The 24,354-nt window shown below is 37.9% G+C and overlaps 1 protein-coding gene and 1 long non-coding RNA gene across 3 annotated transcripts in view; both read left to right on the forward strand.

The window, feature by feature from the left end:
* Nucleotides 1–1,460, forward strand: part of brip1 (BRCA1 interacting helicase 1) — a 37,928-nt gene extending 36,468 nt beyond the window's left edge. For both annotated transcript variants that reach the window (XM_059514284.1, XM_059514285.1), the window contains exon 20: nucleotides 535–1,460. In XM_059514284.1, the coding sequence (XP_059370267.1) occupies nucleotides 535–1,271 (737 nt within the window). In that variant the 3' untranslated portion in view covers nucleotides 1,272–1,460. The remainder of the gene's footprint in view (nucleotides 1–534) is intronic.
* A 2,996-nt stretch (nucleotides 1,461–4,456) lies between these two features.
* LOC132108410 (uncharacterized) lies at nucleotides 4,457–23,753 on the forward strand. The gene is made up of 2 exons (XR_009424440.1): nucleotides 4,457–4,503; nucleotides 23,516–23,753. It is a non-coding gene; the product is annotated as an uncharacterized LOC132108410 (long non-coding RNA).
* Nucleotides 23,754–24,354: the final 601 nt, after the last annotated feature.

The following is a 24,354-nucleotide window of genomic DNA, read 5'->3' on the forward strand; positions in this document are numbered from 1 at the left end:
CAAAATGTATTTTTGGGTCAGCTATTTCTTTAACATTGTGGGAACTTTTATGTAAAACCATGTGGTAAGTGAGCGTGCGTTTATGTGGCATGTACATGTTTGCGTGTGTGCTGTACACGCTCTTCACTCCTCATTGCTCCTGTCAGACTCTGTGGCCCCTGACTGACTGAACAGCTTTGGGATGAGCAGATGTCCGACTGTTGCTTTTAATGAAATCCCTTTGACCTTTGTTTGTGGTAGATTGACCGTGAGTATTTGCATGCACTTGAGAACAAATCAGGGACTCCACTCATTCAGACATATAAACCATATTGTAGACCCAAACCTAAAGCCCCATGCGCAATTTTGTGGAAACCCTGTGCTCCACCACTTAATCAAAGCAAACCCTCAAACGTGTTTTGTCTGACGAACAATGCAGGCTGTATTGTTTTAACCAAAGATTCTGCTTTGAGGCGTACATTTGAGCTGGTATACACACCCAAGCGTTTTGTATAATTGTCACTCAGATTTCTTTGTGACTGTCTGTTTGAACAGGTAACAAAAAGAATATGCAGCATCCATCTGAACCGAGCAGAGAACATAATGTCCAAAGGACGCCATGGCCTACAAGTCACCTTTTCACTTCCACTCCAGTCAGTAGCCAATTCAAGACTCCTATTTTTCAATCCGAGCCAGATGCGAGTTCAGTGATCAACAAGCAAGTTCAGCATGAAGTCATTTCTGTGGCACCAAAGCACCAAATAAATGTTGTTCCTGACCTAAATGACAGTTCAGTTGAACCTCAACTTGAGCAAGTTTTTGTGATCCCTCCCTCTACTTCAAAGGACACCACCAGCGAAATGGACCATGAAGATACTGAAGAGGATGAACAAAGTATCTTCTACAGCCCTGAGCTTTTTGAAGGAGAAGAGGAGGAGAAGGAAGAGACTACGGAGGTGGACAAATCTCCTCCAGAAGTCAGCCATCCTCTCGCTAATAGCACAGCCAGTGTTCTATTAGAGGATCTCTTTGGTTCAGAGGAAGGAAAGATGACATTGCCTGAAGATCTTGTGAGCAGCGCTGTCCCAGGCAACACATTGTTACAGAGTAGTACAGAGCAGACAGGTTTAAACTGCGGGACAGATATTGGCGCCAGCAGTAGTCGGTTACGTAGACTCTCCAGATGTAGGCAGAAAAGGCCCAGCACATCAGCAGCATCAGGTAAACTCACCAGCTATTTTAAGCACGTGTCCCCAACTAGCCAACCATGCATCATTACAATTGATGACTGATGTGTTTGTGTATGATGAAGAAAGAAAAGACCAAATGTATGCAAGTCTGTTGTGTCTTATTTGGTGTAATAATGAACATGTTAATCGTGTCCCCAAAAAAATAAACATACGGCCTCTAATCTGTCTTTAATTAGCTCCTGAGAATATGTGTATCTTTTATAAGAATTATTAAAATAAGTGACAAGCACATCCTCCTCTCTGTGACGTAATGTCTTGACCGAGTTGATTTTAATGAGATGTACTGTACTGTGGGGGCTAAAAGGAGGAAAGAGGTGTGGGCATGGGGGTGTACATGGCTGATTTCACTCGGCTGAGAGGTTCTGCATTTTTACTCAGAAATTACAGCCCAGTAAAGTTTTATTTGTGTGAACTCTGAATGTAAACAGGGGGCAGCTGTGTAGTGCTGGGGGCCGGGGCGCCAAGGGCATGCTGGTCTGTAAACTCTCACTAAAAGCTCTAAGAAATGGCAACATGTAAAGGATTATGTTTCATGAACACACAAATAACAATGCTTTGAACCGAGCTAATTCTATAGTAAAGTATTTTCAATAAGGTGGTAATTCAAATTATAATAATAAGTAGTAATATTAGTTGTTTAATTAAGAAAATAGTGTTTAATTAAAATGTTAATACTATTATGGGTTGCCCCAATAAGTATTTATCTTAAATCTAGATTAAAGCAAGGTTTATCTAATAATTCTGTTGCACCAAACTTTAAACCTTGTTTTAAAATAAGCAGGTTTACATTTAAACCATCACTTGGATCCTTGATAAAAAGTGAAGTGAAGTGAAGTGACATTCGGCCAAGTATGGTGACCCATACTCAGAATTTGTGCTCTGCGTTTAACCCATCCGAAGTGCACACACACAGAGCAGTGAACACACACACACACTGTGAACACACACCCGGAGCAGTGGGCAGCCATTTATGCTGCGGCGCCCGGGGAGCAGTTGGGGGTTCGGTGCCTTGCTCAAGGGCACCTCAGTCGTGGTATTGAGAGAACTGTACATGCACTCCCCCCACCCACAATTCCTGCCGGCCCGGGACTTGAACCCACAACCCTTCGATTGGGAGTCCGATTCTCTAACCACCAGGCCATGACTTGATTTATTTATAAATAACTTTAACCCTTTTTCTCCATAACTTTAAACTCGGATTTAAATCTGATCTGCCTTCGAGTCCAGGATGTGAGTCTGTCACTTATCTTGGTGCATCTCAGCATACGACAGAAAAGAAGACAGGATCGTGGCTGCAGCTCTCATTTTGCATGGACGCGCTACACACTGAGATAATTAATTAATCGTAGATGGTGGTTTTAATCTAGGTTAGCATTCCAATCCACGATTTGTTCATTTAAGTTTAAAATGAAGTGGTGTTTGCAACACAACTCGATTTAAAATCGAACCCAGATCAACAAATCCTTAATTGGCTCTAAACTTTGCTTAATTTAATCCTTGTCGGTGCAACCCAGCCTAATGTTTTATAATGTGCATAAAATCTGGGCTTTTGTATTTACTAGTTTTGTTTATATTTAAAAATAACGTTACTCTTTCCTCTCTCCTCTTGTTTCCATGACTTGGAACAACAAAGAAAGCTATTATTAATATTATTATTATTATTATTGATCAAACTTTATTCTAAGGTCACTATTAACAAACCATTACCTATGACCTTTGCTTCTATACTCTTTTATTATTATTATAATTATTATTATTTTCTTTCTTCTATACATGACCTTAAACAACAAAAAATATTTGTATTTGTTTATTGTTAATGTTAATTTAGAAAATTTGTCAGTCACCAAATGGACAAAATTTTCTACTAATATGTCTATTAGCAGAACAAAAAAAAAGGCATCTTTGTATTTGAATACATAAATATGACAGTATGTGGTTACAGTGTTTGTTCCACATCTAAAGAATAATGCTTTTTTAGATAATATTTTTGAAAGGTGTTGTTACTGGCAGCAATATTCGAATAGTCTGACTGTGATAAGAACAAAAATGGACTCTAAAATATGTTATTACTCTCATTACGTTCCTAGGAACACATTAAATTACTTTTTTTTTCTTCTTCTGAGACTTTGCAGAGAGGGGGAGGCTGTAGCAAATTAACCGCCATTAGTCTGACAAGATTTGTCTCGTTAGAGGGGCTTAAACGGCAACACCGTTAATGTGGGGGCAAAGGAAGAAATTTTATTAAAGCTCATCCTTCATCTGCCCTGTGCAGAGGCAGCCAGTTCGTTATTGTAATTGCATGGCGGGCTGAGACCGGCCCATTAGTATCAATCTGAATGAGGATGCTAAAGGCTAAGCCGTGAGAATATGTGTAGTTCAAGACATCATAATAAGCTGTCTGCAGCCATGCATAACTGCAAAACAGTTGGACCCTGCCCCAGCTAGCCATTTATTAAACTAATAAACTTAATTGATTTAGCCTAATTCACCCCTTGCCTCTCCAGAATCAGTATGGTTTTTTTAATAAGAGCAGTGCTGTACAAGAAAGCTCATTCCACTGTTTTAAGCATTATTCTATTCAGGCATTATGATTTTCTCAATGCTCATTCTAAAGGTGCATGTGCTTGAATTCAGCAGGTCAAAGTTCAGAAACAAGCATCAGGGAGAGAGTGCCAGTGAAGTCCCAAGCACCACTCAAATTGAGCTCAAGGCCTCCAACCACACTTAAACTAGACTTAACCCAGAAAGTGAAAGGCCATATCCTACATAGAAAGGAAAGAGAGCAGACACAAAGAGGTAACCAGCAGAAAATTGGGGGAGCGGAGGCGCCATCTGCAGAGAAGTTAAAAAGGGAGAGAAGAACTAGTGAAACAGGCACTTGTATAACAGTTGAATCTTTGCTTCCTACACCTTTACTGAATGTACCTGTACTAAAAGACATCTTAGAGACCCAAACAGGTAGGAATATCTGCTTATATGTCCTTAAATGTAATGTACTAACACATATTTTAGCATTTTGTATTTATTTCTATGATCCAAAAAGCAGGAATCAAAGTTCACAGATCATATTCAAGGAAGAACAGGCTCCCAAAGAGGCTTAAAATGGCATCTGAGGGCAGACATTCCCAAACACAGAGGTTAGCCAAGTGTTGTCAGTTTGCAGTGGATGCTCAGTGTTTGAATTGTCCTTTTGTGACATGGAGCCTTTCTATTCCAGCTGTTATCCAGTCAATCTGCCTTTGTGACTGAATTTGAACTGGAGTCATTGACCAAGGTAAGTGAGACTAGGGTTCGGCTGTTGGCAAAACTTACCAATTCACAGTTTCCTTGTGCTCACCAAAACAGTATTTGAAACATTTTTAACATGATCAGAACTTGTTTGTTCAGAGCATTTTGTTTACTGCTAAATGTAAATGTATGTGTGTTGGACACTATAGTTAAAAGGCAGTACGTTTGAAGTATAATTACCATTTAAAAACACTTTTATTTTAATATATTTAAAAAGTACATTTTGAAAAGTAGCCTACATCTAGTAAACTGTTTGCTTTAAGACCACATTCAAGTGCTTCACACCCTTAATGTCCCATTGGGGTGTGGTTTGCATAAGCTCCTGCTTATGCAAACCGCCACTATCTGCTGTATCATGTGTAGATCAGTGCAGTCTATTCACCTGACAGAAGGGCAAATGGGCCATGATGCATTTTGACCCTGCAAGGCCATCAGAGTGCCAGATAATTTACTTTTCTGGCAAAATTACTTATGTAGGCCTGTTGAATATTACTATGTGTCACATAATTAATTTACAGTTATTTAATTGTTTTATTTCCAAATTAAGAAATTACAGTTTGTACTGTATTAAACTCATATTTGTGGTAGAACATTAGACCCGTTTTATTTTCCCTTTTATAACCCATTTAAATTCTCAGTGATGAGGTTCTGTGTCACTAAGTGAAAAGCCTAAACAAACATGACCTCTGAAACATTAGCTTGTCTTTTTGCTGTTTGTGCTGGTCTGCTGACACCTAGTCAATATTAGGCCAGCACTTAGTTCTGTGGTTATTTTAGGTGAGAGCGCGTAGATGCATGCACCCCGTACACAAATATCTGCCATGTTCGTGTACAACACCATTTGGAACGAATTCTTCAAACTGGGGGAACAAAAATCCTTATTGATTGGAAGTCCTTGAGCTTTAATTAAATCAATCAGAACCAGACAGGTACTTAGACAAGAAAAGGAAGCCATAAGGAACCATAAGGAAAAACACAATGGAGATATAATAATAAAAATTATTTTGTTTGTGTATATTTTACAAATTTAAAACGCTGTAAAGTCCAGTCTATTAGAGATCTATATCCAATTTTGTATAAATCAGTTTATCATTCCATGAAATATTGATCAAAATCATACAAGAAGGGCTTATTGGTTTGTTGGTATTAGGATATTATAGTCTGCACCCCCACAAATGAACAGAAGTTTATTGATCCACAAAATCTGCAGTGGTTGAGTAGTCATAACTTTTTAGTGCGTCTGGTGTGTCTGGACTCATGTTGACCCATTAACTGAGGACAACATGTTATAGTGTCAAAACACTTTTATTTTTTGCACTACTGGTCAAAGGTTTGGGGTAAGTAAGGTTTTTGTTTTTGTTAAGATCCAAATTAAATTGATCAAAAGTGACTGTAAATATATTTAACAAAATGTTCTTCTGTTGAACTTTCCTGAAAAAAAAACATATTACAGTTTCTACAAAAATATTAATCAGCACAACTGCTTTTAACATATTATTAAGAAATGTTTCTTGAGAACCAAATCAGCATATTAGAATGATTTCTCAAGGATCATGTGACACTGAAGACTGAATAATGGCTGCTGAAAATTCAGATCTCAGGAATAAATGTTAAAATTTAGGTGGAAAAAAAGAAAAATACAATACAATAGCGAGCATAAGAGACTTAATCATACCGACACCAAACTTTTGAACAGTAGTATGTTTTGTTTGTTTTTTTTTTAGTAGAAATGTAACAATTATTTGGAATTCATGTCAATACTCTTCAGCTGATTAATAGATGATTATAAAAGACTAATATTAAAATTCCATTTATCTTTTGTCAACAAAAATGTTGTTTAAATAACAAGTTTACTGTATGAAAAATCGTATCATACGGTTCGTATCAGCTTATATCCATTATGGGACAATATATTGCCCAGCCCTATTATTATTTTTCTAAAAATAAAAACACCAAATTGAAAAAAATTTCAGTGTCACCTAATATATTGTTGATGCCGTTTCTGTTAAACTGTGAAAATACATTTTAAAATACAAATTTTGCTTGTTTAATGTAAGGAAAAGATGCTACATGTGTGGAAGATGTCCTGTAGCCATCTTTATTACAGCCCACCACCTGCTTTAAACTTATGCTACAGTCGACTCTTGTCACCTTCCAGTGCTAGGCTCACCCTGACAAATGCTCCACCCCTCCGGCCTGACCTCCATTTGGGTGTGTAGAATGGGACCGATACACTCCCCAGAGGTGTCATCCCATCATTCGCACAGCCACCATCACACCATGTTAAACATATCTCCCGTTGGTATGTAATGGTGGTTTCATCTACTGTCCAGCCCTGCAATCCCTGCTCTTGGCCTTTTGTCTTTGTCTCAGAGCAAAGCCCGAAAGCTCTCAAAAGTGTTAGCCTCAGCCGTTACCTCTCAACGCTGTCCAAACTTTAATTCATAATGGGCGAGGACGTTGAGGGCACATTAAATAATTGGCCATTATTCACAGCCTGTAGGGAGCTCGGCGCACATGGCGTAGTTTGGTGATTTTTAATGTGGAGAAGGAAGGTTGACAGAGTCTGACCCCATTACGGAGGTTAACGTTATATTTGTAATTTAACTGGATCATTTTGTCTCATGAGAGGAAATTAACACGCTTCACTGAGTATAAAATGTGATCATTCAGAGCAGAGCTTTTCACTTCACTGCTTTTTGGATGAAACAAAAGAAAACATTGCTTTATTTATTTGGTAAATGACTAAGCCTTTTTCATATTGTGTTAATAATTTTTAATCACTTTTGAATATCTTGGTGGGGCTTTAGGAATTTGTTTTCGACCATAAGTTCATATATTTAGATTTATGTGGATGTTTTCTATGTCACAGCGCATTTTGTATGTTAAGTTACAGAATCCAAGTTATCTGTACAAGATTTTTTTACCATCTATCTTTGACTCCCACCTTTATCCATTCTTCAATATGAGCAGTGGACTTGGATATGAAAAGGTAAACACAATGAACAGGACATGAACTCAGGTTTTATACTGTATCTTAGGCCATGTGTCCCTGAGGCGTCACGTTGCATGGCAAAGGAAGCTGTTAGCCAGAAGCTGTGATAGCATTGTTAGGACCGGTGGGTGGGGTGATGTTGTAACTGCTTGTGTTTTAGGTTTGGGTGCTTTAACTAGGAGTGGCTTGTGGACAGGTGGTTGCCTAGTCACTGAATGTTTGTTGCTACAGCAACAGTGTGCACCAGTCTTGATAAATCCTGTTTTTTTCCTCTCTCTCTCAAAGGGGGATGCAACTAGGCAGGTGAGGCGTAATCTATAATGTAATGGATAGCTAATCCTCATTTTGGTTAATCTGTCTGTCATGGTACCATCTTGTGCTGGCTTGGATGCCAGTTTTTACAGCCTAGAAACTGAATAAAAACGCTTATGGGCTGAAGAGGCTCTGTTAGAGGTTTAGACCTATAATCTCTGAGCTATAATTGGCTCATGAGCAGACAACGGCATTAAGGAACACACAAAGAATAAGTCTGATATGCCACTTGTGTTTGGGTCTTTAAAACTAAAACAGTTTAAATTATTTTAAATGGTTGATTTAAGTATATGCAAGAGATATATTGTATTACATTTTATGTAATTTTCGAGTTTGGGGGTCTGAAGGTGCTGTTGGCTGGTTTTGATCATCTTAGTTCCTAAACATCTCCCCCTCAATCTGTCTTCAGTCACAGCTGTCAAATCTTGGCTTGGGTTATAGTTTTGGAGCCCCTTGAACAATAAACCCGGATTTCTTTCAGAGGTTTATTCAGAATTAGACGCTTAATCTGACTTAACGATTTGATAAGTAGACTGATCTGAGTATAGACATTCTTCATTGTGGTTCATCCTCTGTTGTTTACTTTGAGCCTTTAATAAAAAAAATTATTCGTAACTAATCTCTGTTAAATCATAGAAGCCACTGGTCAGTTAGGTGATTGAGTTTAACCTCATGTGTTATAGCTTAATTATAGTCCTAATTTAATTTGTTGTCAAAATTATTATTATTGTTTTGTTTAGTTTTTTTTAAACCGTGTCGAGTATTTTATTTTATTTTTGGTTTTATTCACATTTTTGTATTTATTTATTTTATTTTTATTTTTGCAGTACATGTGTACATTTTTATTCGCCAATAAATTATTTCCAGCACATATATCCATATACATGTACTTGGTGGATCTGAAGATTTAGCCACTAATAAATGGCACTTTCATGTAGTTTTAAATACTTGAGTGGCCAGCAGTTCAATCAATTAAACACTTATTTTGTAACTCCCTATTGTCATTTCCATTTGGTAGGAAATTGATTTCTTCCTTATAAGAGAGAAATCATGTGTTGTCCGTTAATTAATACAGTTAAACATTGCTGTTGACACACATCAGTGAATCAATAAAATTGACTTTTTACTAGAGATGCTGACGGACCTTTATATTGAACCAGGCAGTGTACTTCTTTCTTTGGGGGCACTTTATCCCAACTCGATCTGGACTCCGGCCTGTCAGTGTTTTAAAGTTATGTTTTTAAACTTTTATACTTTTATTTCATCTCCAGTTACTGTGTTTTCAACCCTTTTGGATCTAGCTGCTTCCAGTAGTCAGACACACCATGGCTTAAATTGATCAGAGACTTATTTGAATTCTTTCTTTGTGATTCAGGTAAAAGCATTGTCTGGTACAGAGCCACAGAGAACAGCAAATCAGCCAGACAATGGATAACAGCCTCTCATTGTCTTTTTCTGCTGTGGCATTGCTGGACTGCTCATATATTACCTCACATTCCCCTTGTTTTGTGAGCTAGGTGCCTATAAAGTTGTCTGATTCCACCATGTGTTTTTGATTTCACTGTAGGCTGGGTGGAAGGCTTGTGAAGTTCACTTCTCTGAACTGTCTCCTCAGTGCTTGTCGTAGCGAGGATTACTTGAGCTATGAGCCTTGGCGGTCTTCATGCCATGCTATAAGCCCCAGCGCTCTCTCCTATTGGAGGAGAGAACACTCCTACCTGCCCAGGGTGCTAAATAACCATTCTTGAGGGTCTGTCTCCTGTTCACTAAAGAATGTCAAGAGGCTAAATGTAAGGTTAAATGTAAATCAGCGACTATGGGCCTTGTTGGTAGACGTTCCATGCTGTTAGTGATTTGCTGCCATCTTAATGCTGCAGACAAGCTATTTTGTCTGATATCAGTGCAGGTCATAAATTCAATACAAGGTCCATTTAGTTCCTTAATATTCCCTTTCATGTGTACATGTTTATCTTTGTTTGGATTGTGTTAAAAAAATGATACTGATCCTCTTTCATTGGTATGACAGTGATTTTTTGCGAACTTACTGTTCTTACTAAGACACGCATCTTTAGGTGTATATTTCAAACTTTTCCCCTTTTTTCTAGTTTAACTGCCAAATGGCTTTATGCACATGCAACTTTCACAGATTTACACCTTATTTGAACTCTGTTGTAACTCTGCACAGCGCCCTTCCTTTTTGTTTTTGTTTTTTTACTAAATATTTTGACTAATGTGATACTGATTTAAGATATCGATAATTTAAGTACAATGGTTGTCGATCTCAGCCTGATGTAACTTTTTAGATGTGAGGCAGAGTTTACAGATATGCACTACCTAATTTAAGTCCAGTTCACAGAAATGTGCTGAATTATTGTAGGCAGTGAAAAAGTGCACACATTTTGTTTGGTTTTAATACTAAGAATTACTTGATCACTTGTAACACTTTACAATACGATTTTATACATTCGCATTAGTTAATGCTATATTGTGAAATAACAGTGAACAGTACTTTTACAGATTTTTTTGTTTAAGTTCATTTCTGTATTAATGCATTTTTGAAGTTTCAAGTGGTGTATTATGAGCATATATTAACAAAGAACACTTGTACGTTTACAAGTTAACTTTAAACTAATAAATGTTTTATTAATAAATTATACTGGATGTTACCAGATAATTTTTTTTTTTCATAATAATCTTAATTACATTGGTGTCCACATATACTTTTTTTTTTTTTCTGACATATGCAATGTGCCAGAGCACCATTACTAAGTAAACAGTAAGCATGTTCTTAACAAGTCGATTTCAGCGATTTCATCAGAGAAGCCAATCAATCGTCTACTGTTAAATCCAGCTGCCAGCCCCCAGAATGATGGATGCTTCATCTGTTTGCAAAGGTTTGTGTGGAAAAAAATCTCCAGGCTATGAGAGAATGCCCAGCTCCTCCTCTCTCTGGTTAAGTGTCAGAGCTTGCAAATGAGTGAAGGAAACCTAAGTGAAAATTGAATGCTTTAGAAGCACGTACGCGCACCCGTGAGCGCATTTGTGTGCCTCGCTAGAATGTAGGTGGTCTGTGGCTGTGTAAATATTGGAAGCTCTGAGACACAGTGTGTCAAAACACACACGGCTTCAAGTGCCACGCTAATGAATGGGGGCCACATGTGGAGTGCCACGGCGGTTTGTTTAAGCAAATGAACTCTGCTGACAGACATCTGCCCTAATGTGCAGGCAGAGACAGCTCCGATGCAGGATTTATACACAGACACACATACTAAGACGCACCCTTCCCCTTCGTGCCTCTGTGTCGAGAGGCAACTTCAGAGGCCTGTCAAAGTGGCAGCCGAACGGCAGAGGCACTCTGTGTGCTGACAGACAGACTGTGAAAGAGACATAGGGTGGGTGAATTATGCATGCACACTTTTTCCCAACACTCTTATACAGTATACAAGCGTTATGAAAAAGGCAATTGTATATTTTGCCTCTTTTCAGCACTTTTTTCCCTGTTGCCTTTAATCCGGCTCAGCACAACCAAAGATCAGTGGTGTTCATTTTCAAATTGATGAAACCGGTTTAAGGCCTTTCAAAGGTGGAAGTTTAGCATGTGGACACAAGCCAACATTGCCAAATGTCTCAAGGCTTTCAAAAGATTCAGTACAACAAAGATCGAATGAGTTATGAAGAACTAATGAATTGCCATCTGAAGCGCGGCTGTGTAAAGCATGGCTTTCAGCGCAAATTTAAAGCGCATTTTTTCCTGAGTAGTTGACTTTAATTTTTACAACTTCATTGAACCATGTCTTATCTTTTTTTTTTTTTTTTTTTAATACTTCAAGTTTCTTCTGCAATAAACTTTGCCATTATCTTAGTCTGAATACCATTTTGCAGTAATGTTCAATTCATTAACATTGGTTCATTTATTAAATGTGCGGGTAATTATCTTTTTATAACATTTTTAAATAGTTAAAAACAGTTTACTTAACCAAAGCATTTATTAAATCAGACTCGTTAATTTATTAATTAGGATTTTTGTTTATTGTATTTTGTTTTGTGTGTTAGCCAATGTAACATTGTTTTCCACTGTAATATTGCAGTTATTAGAGCTTATTAAAATGCATACAAATTGAAATGTAAAAAATTTATTTATATAGGTTACCATTTACAGAGATGAAGAAATGCTTTACATGTTTTGTTTATTGTTAGTTCAAGATAGTTAGATTAACTAATGTCACAAATTGAACCTTATTTTGAAGTGTTGCGGAAGGTAACAAGTTATATTTCCTCACAGTGAAATAAAAGTTGATCAGAAGCAGGTGTGACTCCCAAGTCAAAGAGATAAAATACCATCACTTTTAATACAATATCTCCCAGCTTAGTACCAGGAATCACACCCAAAAAACTAAATGGTGTCAGAACAGCCCCAAGCCAGAATCTTCGCAACAACGAGAGGTGATACCTTAGAAACTGAAAACAAGTCAGTGTTGTCATTTTCCAAAAGGATGAAAGGCACTTTTCTAGTGAAAGGATCCATGCTCAGAAGTTTGTATGCTTTAGCAAGCGAGGGATTACTTATGTAAAATAACAAGGGGAGGTGTCAGCACAGGTGCCTCTCACTGTTTAGAAGCTCCACTGGCCGAGGTCCAGACACACTCACGCATCTGCAGCTCCCCTCCCTTCCTCTGCGTGTCAGCGCACAAAGCCCATGGGCTTTCTGACAATGAGAGCATCGCTGTCGCACCAGGAGAACACCTCGAAAGCAAACACCACCATAGCTGGCCACAAAAGCGACAAGGGAGCACTGCACTTTTATGCCCCTGAGTGCCTTGTTAGGGGCACAATGACTTGCAGGCCTGGACAGCAGGTGTTACATTAAAGCGCTGCTCTGATGTATTGTGGCTGTCTATTCGCACTACGACCTGTATTTGCTTTCTCTTTGACTTTGCAATCACACCCAACAAAGCATTGTTTTTGAGAACACAGGAAAGTGCAGTGATAAGCTTTGTTTTCAATTATGTTTATAGAGATTGAGGTGCTCTCATACTCGGCATCTCCCCCTTCTTTTTTTGTTTGCTGAAACCAAGCCAATCCGTTTCTGGTTGCCTTTTTTTTCTTCTTCTTCAATGAATGTGATTTACAGCTATTATATACAGTACATTTATATTTACAATTATATTGTAAATAGGGGTTGGTAAGATAATTTATTTATATTTTTGAATGCTCACCATAGTTGCATTCATTTGCAGTAATTAAAATGACATTAAAACAACTGTAAAATTAAAATAACCATTTTTTATTTTAATTTAAGTAATTTACTCCTGTGATGGCAAAGCTGTCTCCTGAAAACTCCTGTGAGTGTTCAGCAGCCATTTTTCCAGGCTTTAGCATTACGTAATCAATCAAATCATTTTAACTAATGGTATTTTTAGTTTTTATATAATAATATATGAATAAACATAATACTTTTTATTAAAATTATTTGATGAATAGGTTTAAAATTGAAATACAAATGTTTTTTAAAATAATATATATCTTTAATATCACTGTTGATCGATTTAATATTTTTTTCTGAATAAAAGTAATTTATTTTACAAAATCACTCAAAAAACTTGACCTGTTTGAACAGTAGTGTTTGTATATGTATCTCATTTTGTGAAACCATTTTAAATAGTTAGTTAAATACATTCATTCATTACTAATATGTTAGGACATTTATTTATTCATTCATTCATTCATTAAAGGTCAGTAGATGGCAGTATGCTCCACTGCATTTCTGTTTTCCCAGCATAGTCTGGTTTACATGCTTTGTCTTACAATATCTACATCCTGCCTTTCATAGTCATTTGAAAAGCTGATGACATCTTTGACTGCAGCAGGATTTTAACAGTTTACATGTCACAACAAAGAAGCACAGCTGTCTCTGCTTGACATAAATATGTACAAATATGCTTCTGCACAACTGGCATTCATTGCCTCCTTTTCTGTTCAATCATCTCATACATGGTCATCGATTTAAGCTGTGATGTCAACTGTACACCCTTGAACCCTTGAACTCCATAGCAGCTCACTGGCTGTGTACTGCTGGTGTGTTATGAAAAGCAGGACATCTTTGCTGTGTATGACCTCAGAGTACACATGCTTGGACTGGCTGGAGAACTGCGTTCTCCTAAAGCCCCAAGAGGGGTCGTGTGACAACAATTCTGTCGTCATGTGATAAAGCCTTCGCAATCCTCTTCTGCTTTCCTATGAGTTAATGTTTGCACCCAGACCATGAGAGACAATGAATTGCCATCAGAAACGAGAACATGTTGATAATTGCCATACACATATCCTGCAGCGCCGCTGAGCTCTATCTTTGTTGAGGCCGTTTGCAGAATTAGGGGTGAGTCGGAGGCGTTAAAGCTTGGGATAATGAGAAGGCAAACAGGATTATTGACATAGACACAAAGAGAGCTTTAGAGGTGTCTCCACCAGCTGTGTGAACGTAGCACACACTCCCAGTGCACTGGGAGGTAGGTAAGATCAACACAGATATGGCTGAAGCTGTTAACCCTGTCAAGTTCAGACCGTTTCCTGGCTTTAGAGTTATATTAGTATATTTGTGGGCAAATATAACCCAGATATATCCATTAACCTCATTTTTAGGGTGCTTTATATGAATGCGCCATCATTGTCTGTTAATTGGCTTTCATTCGTGACCCACTTTTTGCCCGTGAGGCTTCAGCTCCCCGTTGTGCATCTCCAGTCATGTGTCCAATTGTGAAGTGAAGGAAGGAGGAGGGACAGTGCATCTCTGAGTTTGCTGATTGGATAGTTGTGCCGTTTCTAATTACCCTCCTCTTTGGTAGCGCCAAGGTGTCACCGACATGCTCACTTCACCCTGTCATTTTTTTCACCATCAGTAAACGCCTTCCCATCCCATTATTTTACATCTCATTTGATTGCAGACAGGGGGCACTGTCCGCTTACACTTCTGCACACCTCTTTATGTTTATTCAAATAGATGGACTTTCCTCTTTACGATTTGGGAGAGTCACGTGAAGATTTACTTATCGCTAAGTGGATGATATGTAAGTTCGCCAATGGTGCGAGGACATCTGCTTCTGAATCTCGTCTCGTAGAGTACCGGCTGTTCAAACTCCTGGAAGCCTCCACCAATCAGCAATGCAAACACAAGCAAATGTCCCTCCTTTGTATCAGGCAAATCATTCGTCTGTCCTAGCAGTTTTTACCAAAAATGCTTTGTCTACCGAAGCAGACTATTGTGTTCTGGCGTACTTGGGAGGATTTTGGAGTTTTAAAGTGTGTAAGGGAAGATTATGAGGACGTCTTGCTGAAGAGGCAAAGAAAATGAAAAGAAAGCACACATTGTTGACCCCCCAAAACTAATTGAGTGGCTAAAACAACAAGGTTTCCCAGGGGGACTTGACTTGTTGTTTCATAAGTGTTAGCTAACATCATCTTGAAAGCATGCAAACACTGATCCTTCAATGCCCATCTCTAGACCAGAACAACCTTTTAGGCCTAAATTCATCTCATGGTGTTTTAATCCTGATTTCCAGTGCTGAAAATACAAAGCAATTTTTTTTTATATATTAACATAACTTAGAAATTATAATAATTTAGATAGTTTTTTTTTTTTTACATTGAATTTAACTGATCGTTTTAACAGTGTATCAAACTTATATTTTCTGCAACCGTAAAAGTCTTTTTTTTATATAATTTATTTATATTTGGGTGTTTTGTTACATTTTACAGCCATAACACTTAAATATGCATAATCGATTACAAAAATATTAGGAATAAAATAACTATGGTTTCTCACTGTATTTTTTATAACATTTTGTTAATTTGTGCAGAAAAACATAACTGTAGCGTTTGCTGGATGTACAAGTTCTTGTGTTTTTCTGTAAAATATTATAGATTCTATGGTAATTCATACTTCGCACCTAAAAATTTTGTATATTTTTTCACTGTGTGTATGCCAAGGTTACAGCTTTAGCTGTAGCTGTTATTATAGCACTTTTACTGTAGCATCCTTAACCATACCATAAGTTCATAAGGGATAAAACTGAGCCTCAACATCCCAGTGTGTCTATTAGTGACAGCAAAGGTGAGATCAGATGCAGTGTTTCCTTCACACGGTAAGGTATGTTTGCTCGCCTTTGATTTTCAACAGCAAACAGTTTTTCTGATGACAAAGGAATAAAAACGATTTTGAGTCACGCAATTCTATGTCATGGATGTCTCCTCCTCTGTTGTGCTTTACACAATAGCCTCTGGCTTGATAGCTCCACTTAATCTTGCTCGTGAACAAAAATTTAATTGTTAACAGTCAATATTTACCTGACTAACAGTTGAGCTTCTTTAAAACGTGAAGTTTAGAGTGATGTTTTATATTAGCAATCAGATTGCTAATGGCAGCAAGGGTGTTACTGCTAAAAAATTGAGAGAAAGCCTAAGGATTCCCCTTCTCACACATGTTGTCACTTGAACAAAAGAGTTGTGTGCTCTCTCACTCTTGTGCTCATAGTGTATACACAAACACACAACACAAAGACCAATGGGACAGAAGCTATGAGAGTAATCCAAAGAGCAAACAAGGGTGGGTACTGTGAAGCAGGGAGAAGTGAGCGAAGACATGAGTTTGGGGAGAGGCTAGAGATGTATGTTTCTACAGGCTTCACCAAGCTTATATCTAGTCAGACTTCACCAAAAGTGTTTTCCAGGTCAGCGTTTGATTGATTTAGATTAACACCATTAATAAATAGTTAATTTTGTTTCAATATTTTCTTCTCACTGTTAAGCAAAAGATAAATATGAATAAGTGATTCATTGGAGAGACTGCCACCTGCTACTAACAGTACTGTTAATACTTTTCTCTCATGAAGCGGGACTAAGAGTGTTTGTGTCATCTTAGGATCATTCATCCATTTTCAACAGCTTATGTGATGCTTTCACTTAAAAATGATTGTTTTTGCTGTAATATTTCTGGTTCATACATGTATTTTGGTAAAAACTAACCTGCATACATCTTATTCTCGAGCTAAAAGCTTCAACAAACTGGCCACTGATGGATTTATTATTTATAAATTTGTGTGTGCTTTGAGTTCACAACATGCTTTTTCAATCGTCTTCATGCACGAACAGATTGTTTGCCATGCATGTTTTGTACACTGACAGGATGTCAACTAAGCCTGCACTTTAGACACCCGGCGATAGTCCACTCTTGTGACACAAGGATGTTTGCCGGCTCAATCCGGATGAGAATGAAGAATTGAAGGAGACAAGCTGTTGCGTCAGTTGGGGGATAGAACAACTTACCCGACTCGTACTGCCCTTTGGCTAATTTATAAACGAATCACACTGGCCTAGAGAACGTGACCTAAAAGAGCAAATGATGCATTTATCATTGTGCATCAGTTATATTTTACTGCACCAAAGATCTTTTCTCACCGATGGCCAAGTCAACCACCGTAAGCTCCGCCCCCTTCTTGTCTAATATCAGGTGTTGAGATTTTGAGGTCACATTCTCAGTCGTTCTCGATATCCATCAGTGTCAGATTCCAAACCACACTGCACCTGACCTGACATGCCTTGCATTTGGTGTGGAAGATGACAAGATAAAGGCCTGAGCCATATACAAAGGTCACTGAGAATATGACCTCTTTCAAAATTGAGAGTGTAATCCATGATAGTCAGGAAACTGTACCTAACCGGAGAGGAAAAACTTAGTCAGCATGTCTAAAAGAGTAAAAGAAATATCAGACTGCTTTGTCTAATCCAGAAATGATTAACGAATAAAGTGGGAAACAAAAGACCATGCTAAAAGACAAGTCGAGAGGTATTATGTGGTATGTTTCCCTGTTTGCTCACTGTCACTCTCACTCTCTAGTGTTTTTAGCCTGACCTGAGTGGGTCTCGTTTCTTTTGTTCTTGCGTTTTTTGTTAATTAATGGTGAGTAGGTTGTGTAATTGGATTTCTTTGTCATTTGGTTTATGCAAGTGATTGACACAGTGCTGTTTATTTAGCGTAAATGGTGTGCCATGTCGTTTACAAAATGCATGGACACGTTAAACTTCCATTTCAGCAGAAAGTTTCATGGTTGATTTCACTACTAAAGTAGCATTATTCTATAGAAAAGGAATGTGTTTTCATGCTTTGTTACGCCTGTCAAAAGGTTAGATTTTTTGTAAGATATTAAAGCATGTTGGGACAACATGCCAAATGTGTGGACGTATCAACCTCCAGTGGAAGAGTCATTGTTTTTATCAGTCTTGGTTGACTAGAGGTGGTACCATACCTTACCATATGTGCATAATTTTATTTATTTTTATTTAGTTTAGTTTAGTTTTAAAAACACACTTGTTCTATTTTAGTTTTACTTTATACTCTCTTTTTATATTTTAAATATAAAATAGATTTATGTATATTTATATAAATTGAGCCTTGTATAGAGTCCAAATTTCCCTCCACATTTTAATTTAGAATGACACGCAGACTTAGAAATCTCTGCTACATCTCTACAGCCTCAGTACAAATTCCTTTTATATTTTTTGTCTCATTGTTTTTCACATGGTTTTGAATATCCAGAACATCTAAGAAAATCTTAACAGCTGCAGAAACATTACAATCCATACTGTCTTTTTGCGTTTGCTACAAAGGAATCAAATTTGCTGTCTTGGGTGGCAGACAGTTATCTGTGCCATCAGAGAACAGTCTGTGAAAACTGGAATCTCATTCTCAGCACTGATTCCACTGCCTGCAGCATATTTTCCTTTTCATAAAGCCATCTGATATGTTTTACACTTCTAAAGCTTTCTCAGAGTTACCTTATTTTACCGTTTATACCATTTGATGATTTGCATTTCGTGTGAAAGGATGGTAATGGAAAAATTGTTTTGCTGGTTTTGTCTGTGAGGTTTAAAGATTAGAATCAAACTTTGGTATAAAAAGGGTTAGGCAATCTTATTTCCATTCTATTGTTATTTTGATAGGTTTTAAAAAATGATGCTAAGAAACTGCCCAAAGCTGAAAATATCAGTCTGTGAGAAACCTGGATTAATACAGTAAACTTAAATTTTGCTCATTTGATGTGAAGAATTTTATGTGAGGTCTGGGCAACTGCAGCAGCTCATATAAGAAAGCCCTTCTTGCTTCAGTAGCTGTTTCTTTTGTTGTCTGTCTTTAAGCCATACCAAACACACAAATTATGACCTGAATAGCACTTGAAGTAAACACACGTCTGTGACAGAAACCACATTCTTCTGCTCTCTTAGGACATTTCAAACTCATTAAGAGTGGTCTAACCTTGGCATCTTTGTTTGCGTAGCACTTCTACTAATATACAACCACCCACCATACTGAAAATGAGGCCTGTTGAAACACATAAGGGTATGAGAAAGATAATGTGTTCACTGGCACTGATCGTGACGTTGACAGCTCGACCGGTCACTAATCTTGTGACCTTTCAAGCGTTCTTCACATACCCACCATTCCTGCAGTGTTTCAATGGTGTCCAAGCACGACATGAAGGTGTATTGCCCTTCATTCCGAGCCTGAACGCAGACGCCTACTGTATGTGAATTGCCACTTTATCTGTTTTGCTTGGCTGCTTGTCAAAGGTAGAAACATTGATTTAGATGTAATACAGTGTGCTCCCGTTTATCTTTTGAATCTTAACGGTATATGTAATCTTAACTTGTTTACCATCATTACCTCTGGAGGGAGTCAAAACAAACTTGAGGGCACGAAGGTCAGCTACACAAGACTGAGCAGAAAATCCCCAGCTGAAATTCGGGTTGTTGTTGAACTTTAATGTTGATGAATGCTCAGAAATCAATGGCGCAAGTAAATACTGACTAAATGTTAATGCTTTATTAGCTTAATTTTAGAAAATGTTATTGATTTAGAAAAAAGACCTTTAATGCATGTGGTTTTCCTGTATAGCCACTAAACAGGCCCACTTTTTCATGCAGCTTGTCAACATGAAGCAGTAGACACCTGTTCTCACCAAGGTGCCATATCAGCTCAGGACAGCTTTACATAAGCCAGCATGGATGAGCTTCAAATCACCTGTAAAGACTCTCTGAGCATTAACTGAGGACCTTAATCCTCTAGTTTGCCTTCCATCGCAGGCTTAGGGCACGTACAGCGCCACAAGTTGGCATCGCTTTTGGCCAGATGCCCCGGAAAAGTACATTTGTCCTTTGATAAATTCAAATTTTGTTTGTGCTAAACTCATACTCTTAGATCTGTCTCCCAACTATTTATATACATGTATCAGAGATTCTTTTGTACATGGAGAAATCTGTCCATGTTGTTTTTCTAGGGTAAAAAAAGAAAAATGTTAATTACTGTGTCTTATGGATCAAATCTGCAGTTTTTGGCTGTTTGTCTAAACAAAAGATAGTTTTGTGTAAGAAAAGTGCTTGATTTTCTTCTGTCCCATCTCAATGTGTAATGATTTGTGTAATGGCTTTTATCTACTTAGATTCCAGAACATCATCCTTATTCATTTAACGTGTCGTATTCTGTACTAAACTGATTGTGTATGCTGCTACCCTGAACCTGTGAGTTTTCCAGAAAGCCCACAGGTGGATGTGGCAGATGACTCACGAATCCAATCTGCTTTAGTTTTATTTTTATTTGCCCAGTGGATCTGGCTAATTAGCATTACAGGCTTTGCTTAGCAAAGCGTGCAAAATGACAAACAAGTTTGTTTTATGCTCCTCCTTTAGCCAGGTAATCACTTTTCGATGGTCTTATCCCCTCTGCCTGCTCTGTCTGTCACTGGTGGCCTGATCTTCCATAAGCTGTATTTGTCAAACTAAACACTTGATCTGTGCACAGGCATCAGCTGGAGGCGAGGTCTTGGGAGGCAAAGAATCTCAATTGGGATTTTAAAGAGGACAAATGAATTAGCCAGGGGCTTTGCAGTTGCTTTTTCCAGGCTAATCCCAAGATCTTCTCTCACAGTTTATGGGATTGCCAGCCTTTCCTGGGAGCAACATTATAAGTGACAGAAGTGATTCTGGAAGACACGGGCCTCAGGTTCTGTCACCAATTACTTACTATCCATTTAAACTTAACATTACATGTTCACTTCCAATGTTGTTCTTCCTTGTTTTGTTTAATATGGATAACCAATAACTTGTCACAGAAACAGTGTCATTAAATTACAACCTTATTTGTCCAACACCTCAATGGCTCTGCAGTAACCTTGCTCAGCCAGTAGAGGGGATTGGCACTCTGGATGGTTGAAAACTGGCAGGCATTCTCCTTTCCTTACACACAATACCTTGTCTATTTGAATAGACCTGTCCATATTCATTAAACCAAAGTACTATCCACACCATACAGCCCCTATTGAGTCTTTTCTGTCAAGTCTTGACTTCAGTAATTTGTTATTTTGGTCAAATAAACGGAATATGTGCTGTAGTAACAGAACTGGTACAAATGAGGTAAGCATAAACAGTGTCTCGAGCTTAAACAAATTGGTTTTCCACTTCCTTAAATGACTAATGCCTTTAAAGGAGTTCTGATGTGGGAGTTGGACCTGTGGAAGGAAGGAATCTGTTGTTGTAAACTCATTTTCGTCACTAAGATGCTGTGTACTCGAGGATGTCCCCTCAAGATCAAATGCTGCACCTTGTTCTCAAAACAAGCAATGCCTAATTGTGTGCCTGGTCATGTGACTGAGGAATCTGATCTCTTTCCTTTAACCTGTACAGTTGCTCTACCACTGATAAAATACAGTGGTAAGAAGACTCAGCTACTTTAATCATTGATTGGTCGCTTGATAGGTCATTTGTATGCTGCAACAATCCTCTCGCTGGTTGGTTTATTCAGTGCAACACTTCCTGCATTTCCTTTTGGTTCTCTGCACACACTCTAAGATGCTGTGTTAAGATTTGGGGGGGGGGCTTGAGAAAGGGGCAGCCCTTGGTGTTTTAACAGCTGATTGGCTACAGAAACTGTTGAGAGCGCAGAGGTGGAGTATTGAAGTGCACAAAGATGTATCATGCTTTCAAACGCTTAATTTGCCCTTCAGAACCCGCACTTTCTGCATCTGCACAGGTTTTCATGCTAAGCCATAGTTGGCCAGCAAATGGGATGCAACAATGAGGTAATGTTAAGACTATGTATATGTGTAGTCCTCAAATCCAACCGCAGCAGTTTTTATAATCATATCCTGTTTTTTTGAAAATCTTCGTATTCCAGTGAAGTATGTAGTTGGATACAGATCAACATTGTTCACTTTGTGAAGCTTTTTTGTGATTGGTTAAATAGCCTTTTATAAAAAAATTAGGCCCAAATTTGAGCTTGTTTGTTGCCTGTGTTCTTCTGCCATCGCAGCACACTATATATCAACCTCATAGGCCTTTATATAATCCGATGGATAAAAGATTAATCCATCCACAAAACTGGTATGTATATTATACAATTATTAATTTTTATTGGTCCTTTTATCCAAAGCCACTCAGCAATGTTGGACCCCAATTTTCTACAGTTGGGTTTATGTTTTATTGGAGTCAACCAGATGTACCTTTTGATCAAGGGATACCGCCTTGAGTTGGACCTCTGAATCTCCCAATTTGGCCTTCCTCCTGAAGCCCACCCTCTTGTTTGAGATCAGTCAACCCCCCTCAGTTCCAATGCAGCAAGACCACAAACAACTCCAGCTTGAGGGATTTTGACTTTGTTTTTATTCCAAAGTCACCAAAAGTACAAAAAGCAACTTAGACTTGACAGCTTTTATGCCTGCTGCAATGGGCAGGTGAGGCACAAAAAGGGCTACATGAGGTGCCCCTCCCATTTCAGTCACCCCCTTTTTTCCCGAGAGTGTTGGCAGGCCCTCTGAATGCAAAGCTGTCCGGTTGCCTCAGCGGATCTGGCTGCATGTGGATCGAATCAGAATTATCCACTAATTGACTATTTACTGGGCTCCAGAAAGGCCATAATGGACTTGATATTAAATCTCCTCAAAGTATTTAAAGCGTGCTTCTGAGTGCTCCTTCGAAGAGCTGATTTCCAACGTTTTACAAGGAGGAGTGACTTAAGCTGCTGGGTCAGAGAGTTGCCTTGCCAAGGCGGCTCTCAGACAGGATTTAGGGACGACAGTGGGAAAGCTGCAAGTGGAGGGCAAGGGAGATCTCCTCCAATGAGTTCCAGATGCCCCCCCGAGTCACAATGTAGATAGATACTACAAGCTGGAGTATTCTATGAGAGGCTTAAACCTGGCTCTGTTTTAATGGAGATAGACGAGTTTTTATGTGGAAAGTTAAATGGCATGAATCTTATAGGTCCAGTTTGTCTTTTTATGTGCTACCAAAGCTTGGTTAAAGAAAAAAAAAAAAGGCCGGCTAAGTTTTGATCAGATGACAATGAGGTCTCTTTTTAAGTGATCCTAGATTTATCAGATAGGATTTGGTAAAGGAGAGTGTTTCAGTTTTTAAAAGCATATTAAAGTACCACATGACACTTCCTGTACTTGAACCCAGTCAAATACAGAACAGCACTCCATTGAAGTTATGTATGATACAATGGCTATTTGCTTCATGCTCATATGTTCTATTACTCTGTTGGTACTTTATGGTATTCATTCTTGGATTGTGTATCACTCATGTAAATCAAAATGTTTTTTGAGCATTTCAAAGAGCCAGAATCTGATGTTCTCATTTCCTTCCTTCCCCTTAGATCTGCTTAGTTTCATCAGCAGTCAAGTTCTCTACAATCAATACCATGGGACCCATTCGGAGGAATCAACTGCATTTCCCATTTGCCTTTTAATGTCCCTTTTATTTTTATCACAATTTATTTTTATCGCAATATTTTTTATGACTGTGTTCTTCCCTTATGTTCTGAGAAACCTGCTTTATACAAATCGGTTAATTTTTTACTTTATTTGTAGTTAAATAAAGTCACAAAAATCACACATAGCACTTCTATTCATCAATGAATCGAAAGGAAAACATACTGTAGTTTAGCAGATACTATCATCCAATGTTTTGTTTAGTTGTAACATTAGCATATATTCATTAAAGAATTATGGATTATTATTATTATAAATATTATTTCATACATTATAGCATATTTCTTGTGGCGAACCATTATATAAAAAAAATAAAAATAGACACGTCCAAAACAATATTCCACTTTTTTATATTTTGTTATTTTTCTTATGACTCGTAGCTGATATTAAAATAACAATTATTTTCTAATAAATTTGTTCTTAAAAGCATCCTTAGATATTAATTAGATCATTTTAGTCAGAACCTATTGTGAGCAGCATGGCAACAAAGTAAACATGTCTCAACAACGCAACCAAAAATCATCCAATGGTCCATAAAAGCCACATCCGACATTTTTGACTCTAACACATTCAGGTGAGTTGAATTTTGAGTGTTTTCTGTAGATCATTATTTTAAATTTTAGATTTCTTATATTTAGTCTTGTTAATTAAGCATCGTATATGTGACCCTGGACCACAAAACCAGTATTAAGTGTAGACATCATCTGAAAGCTGAATAAATAAG

This window comes from Carassius carassius, chromosome 28 (genome assembly GCF_963082965.1).
Source record: "Carassius carassius chromosome 28, fCarCar2.1, whole genome shotgun sequence".
NCBI lineage: Eukaryota > Metazoa > Chordata > Actinopteri > Cypriniformes > Cyprinidae > Carassius > Carassius carassius.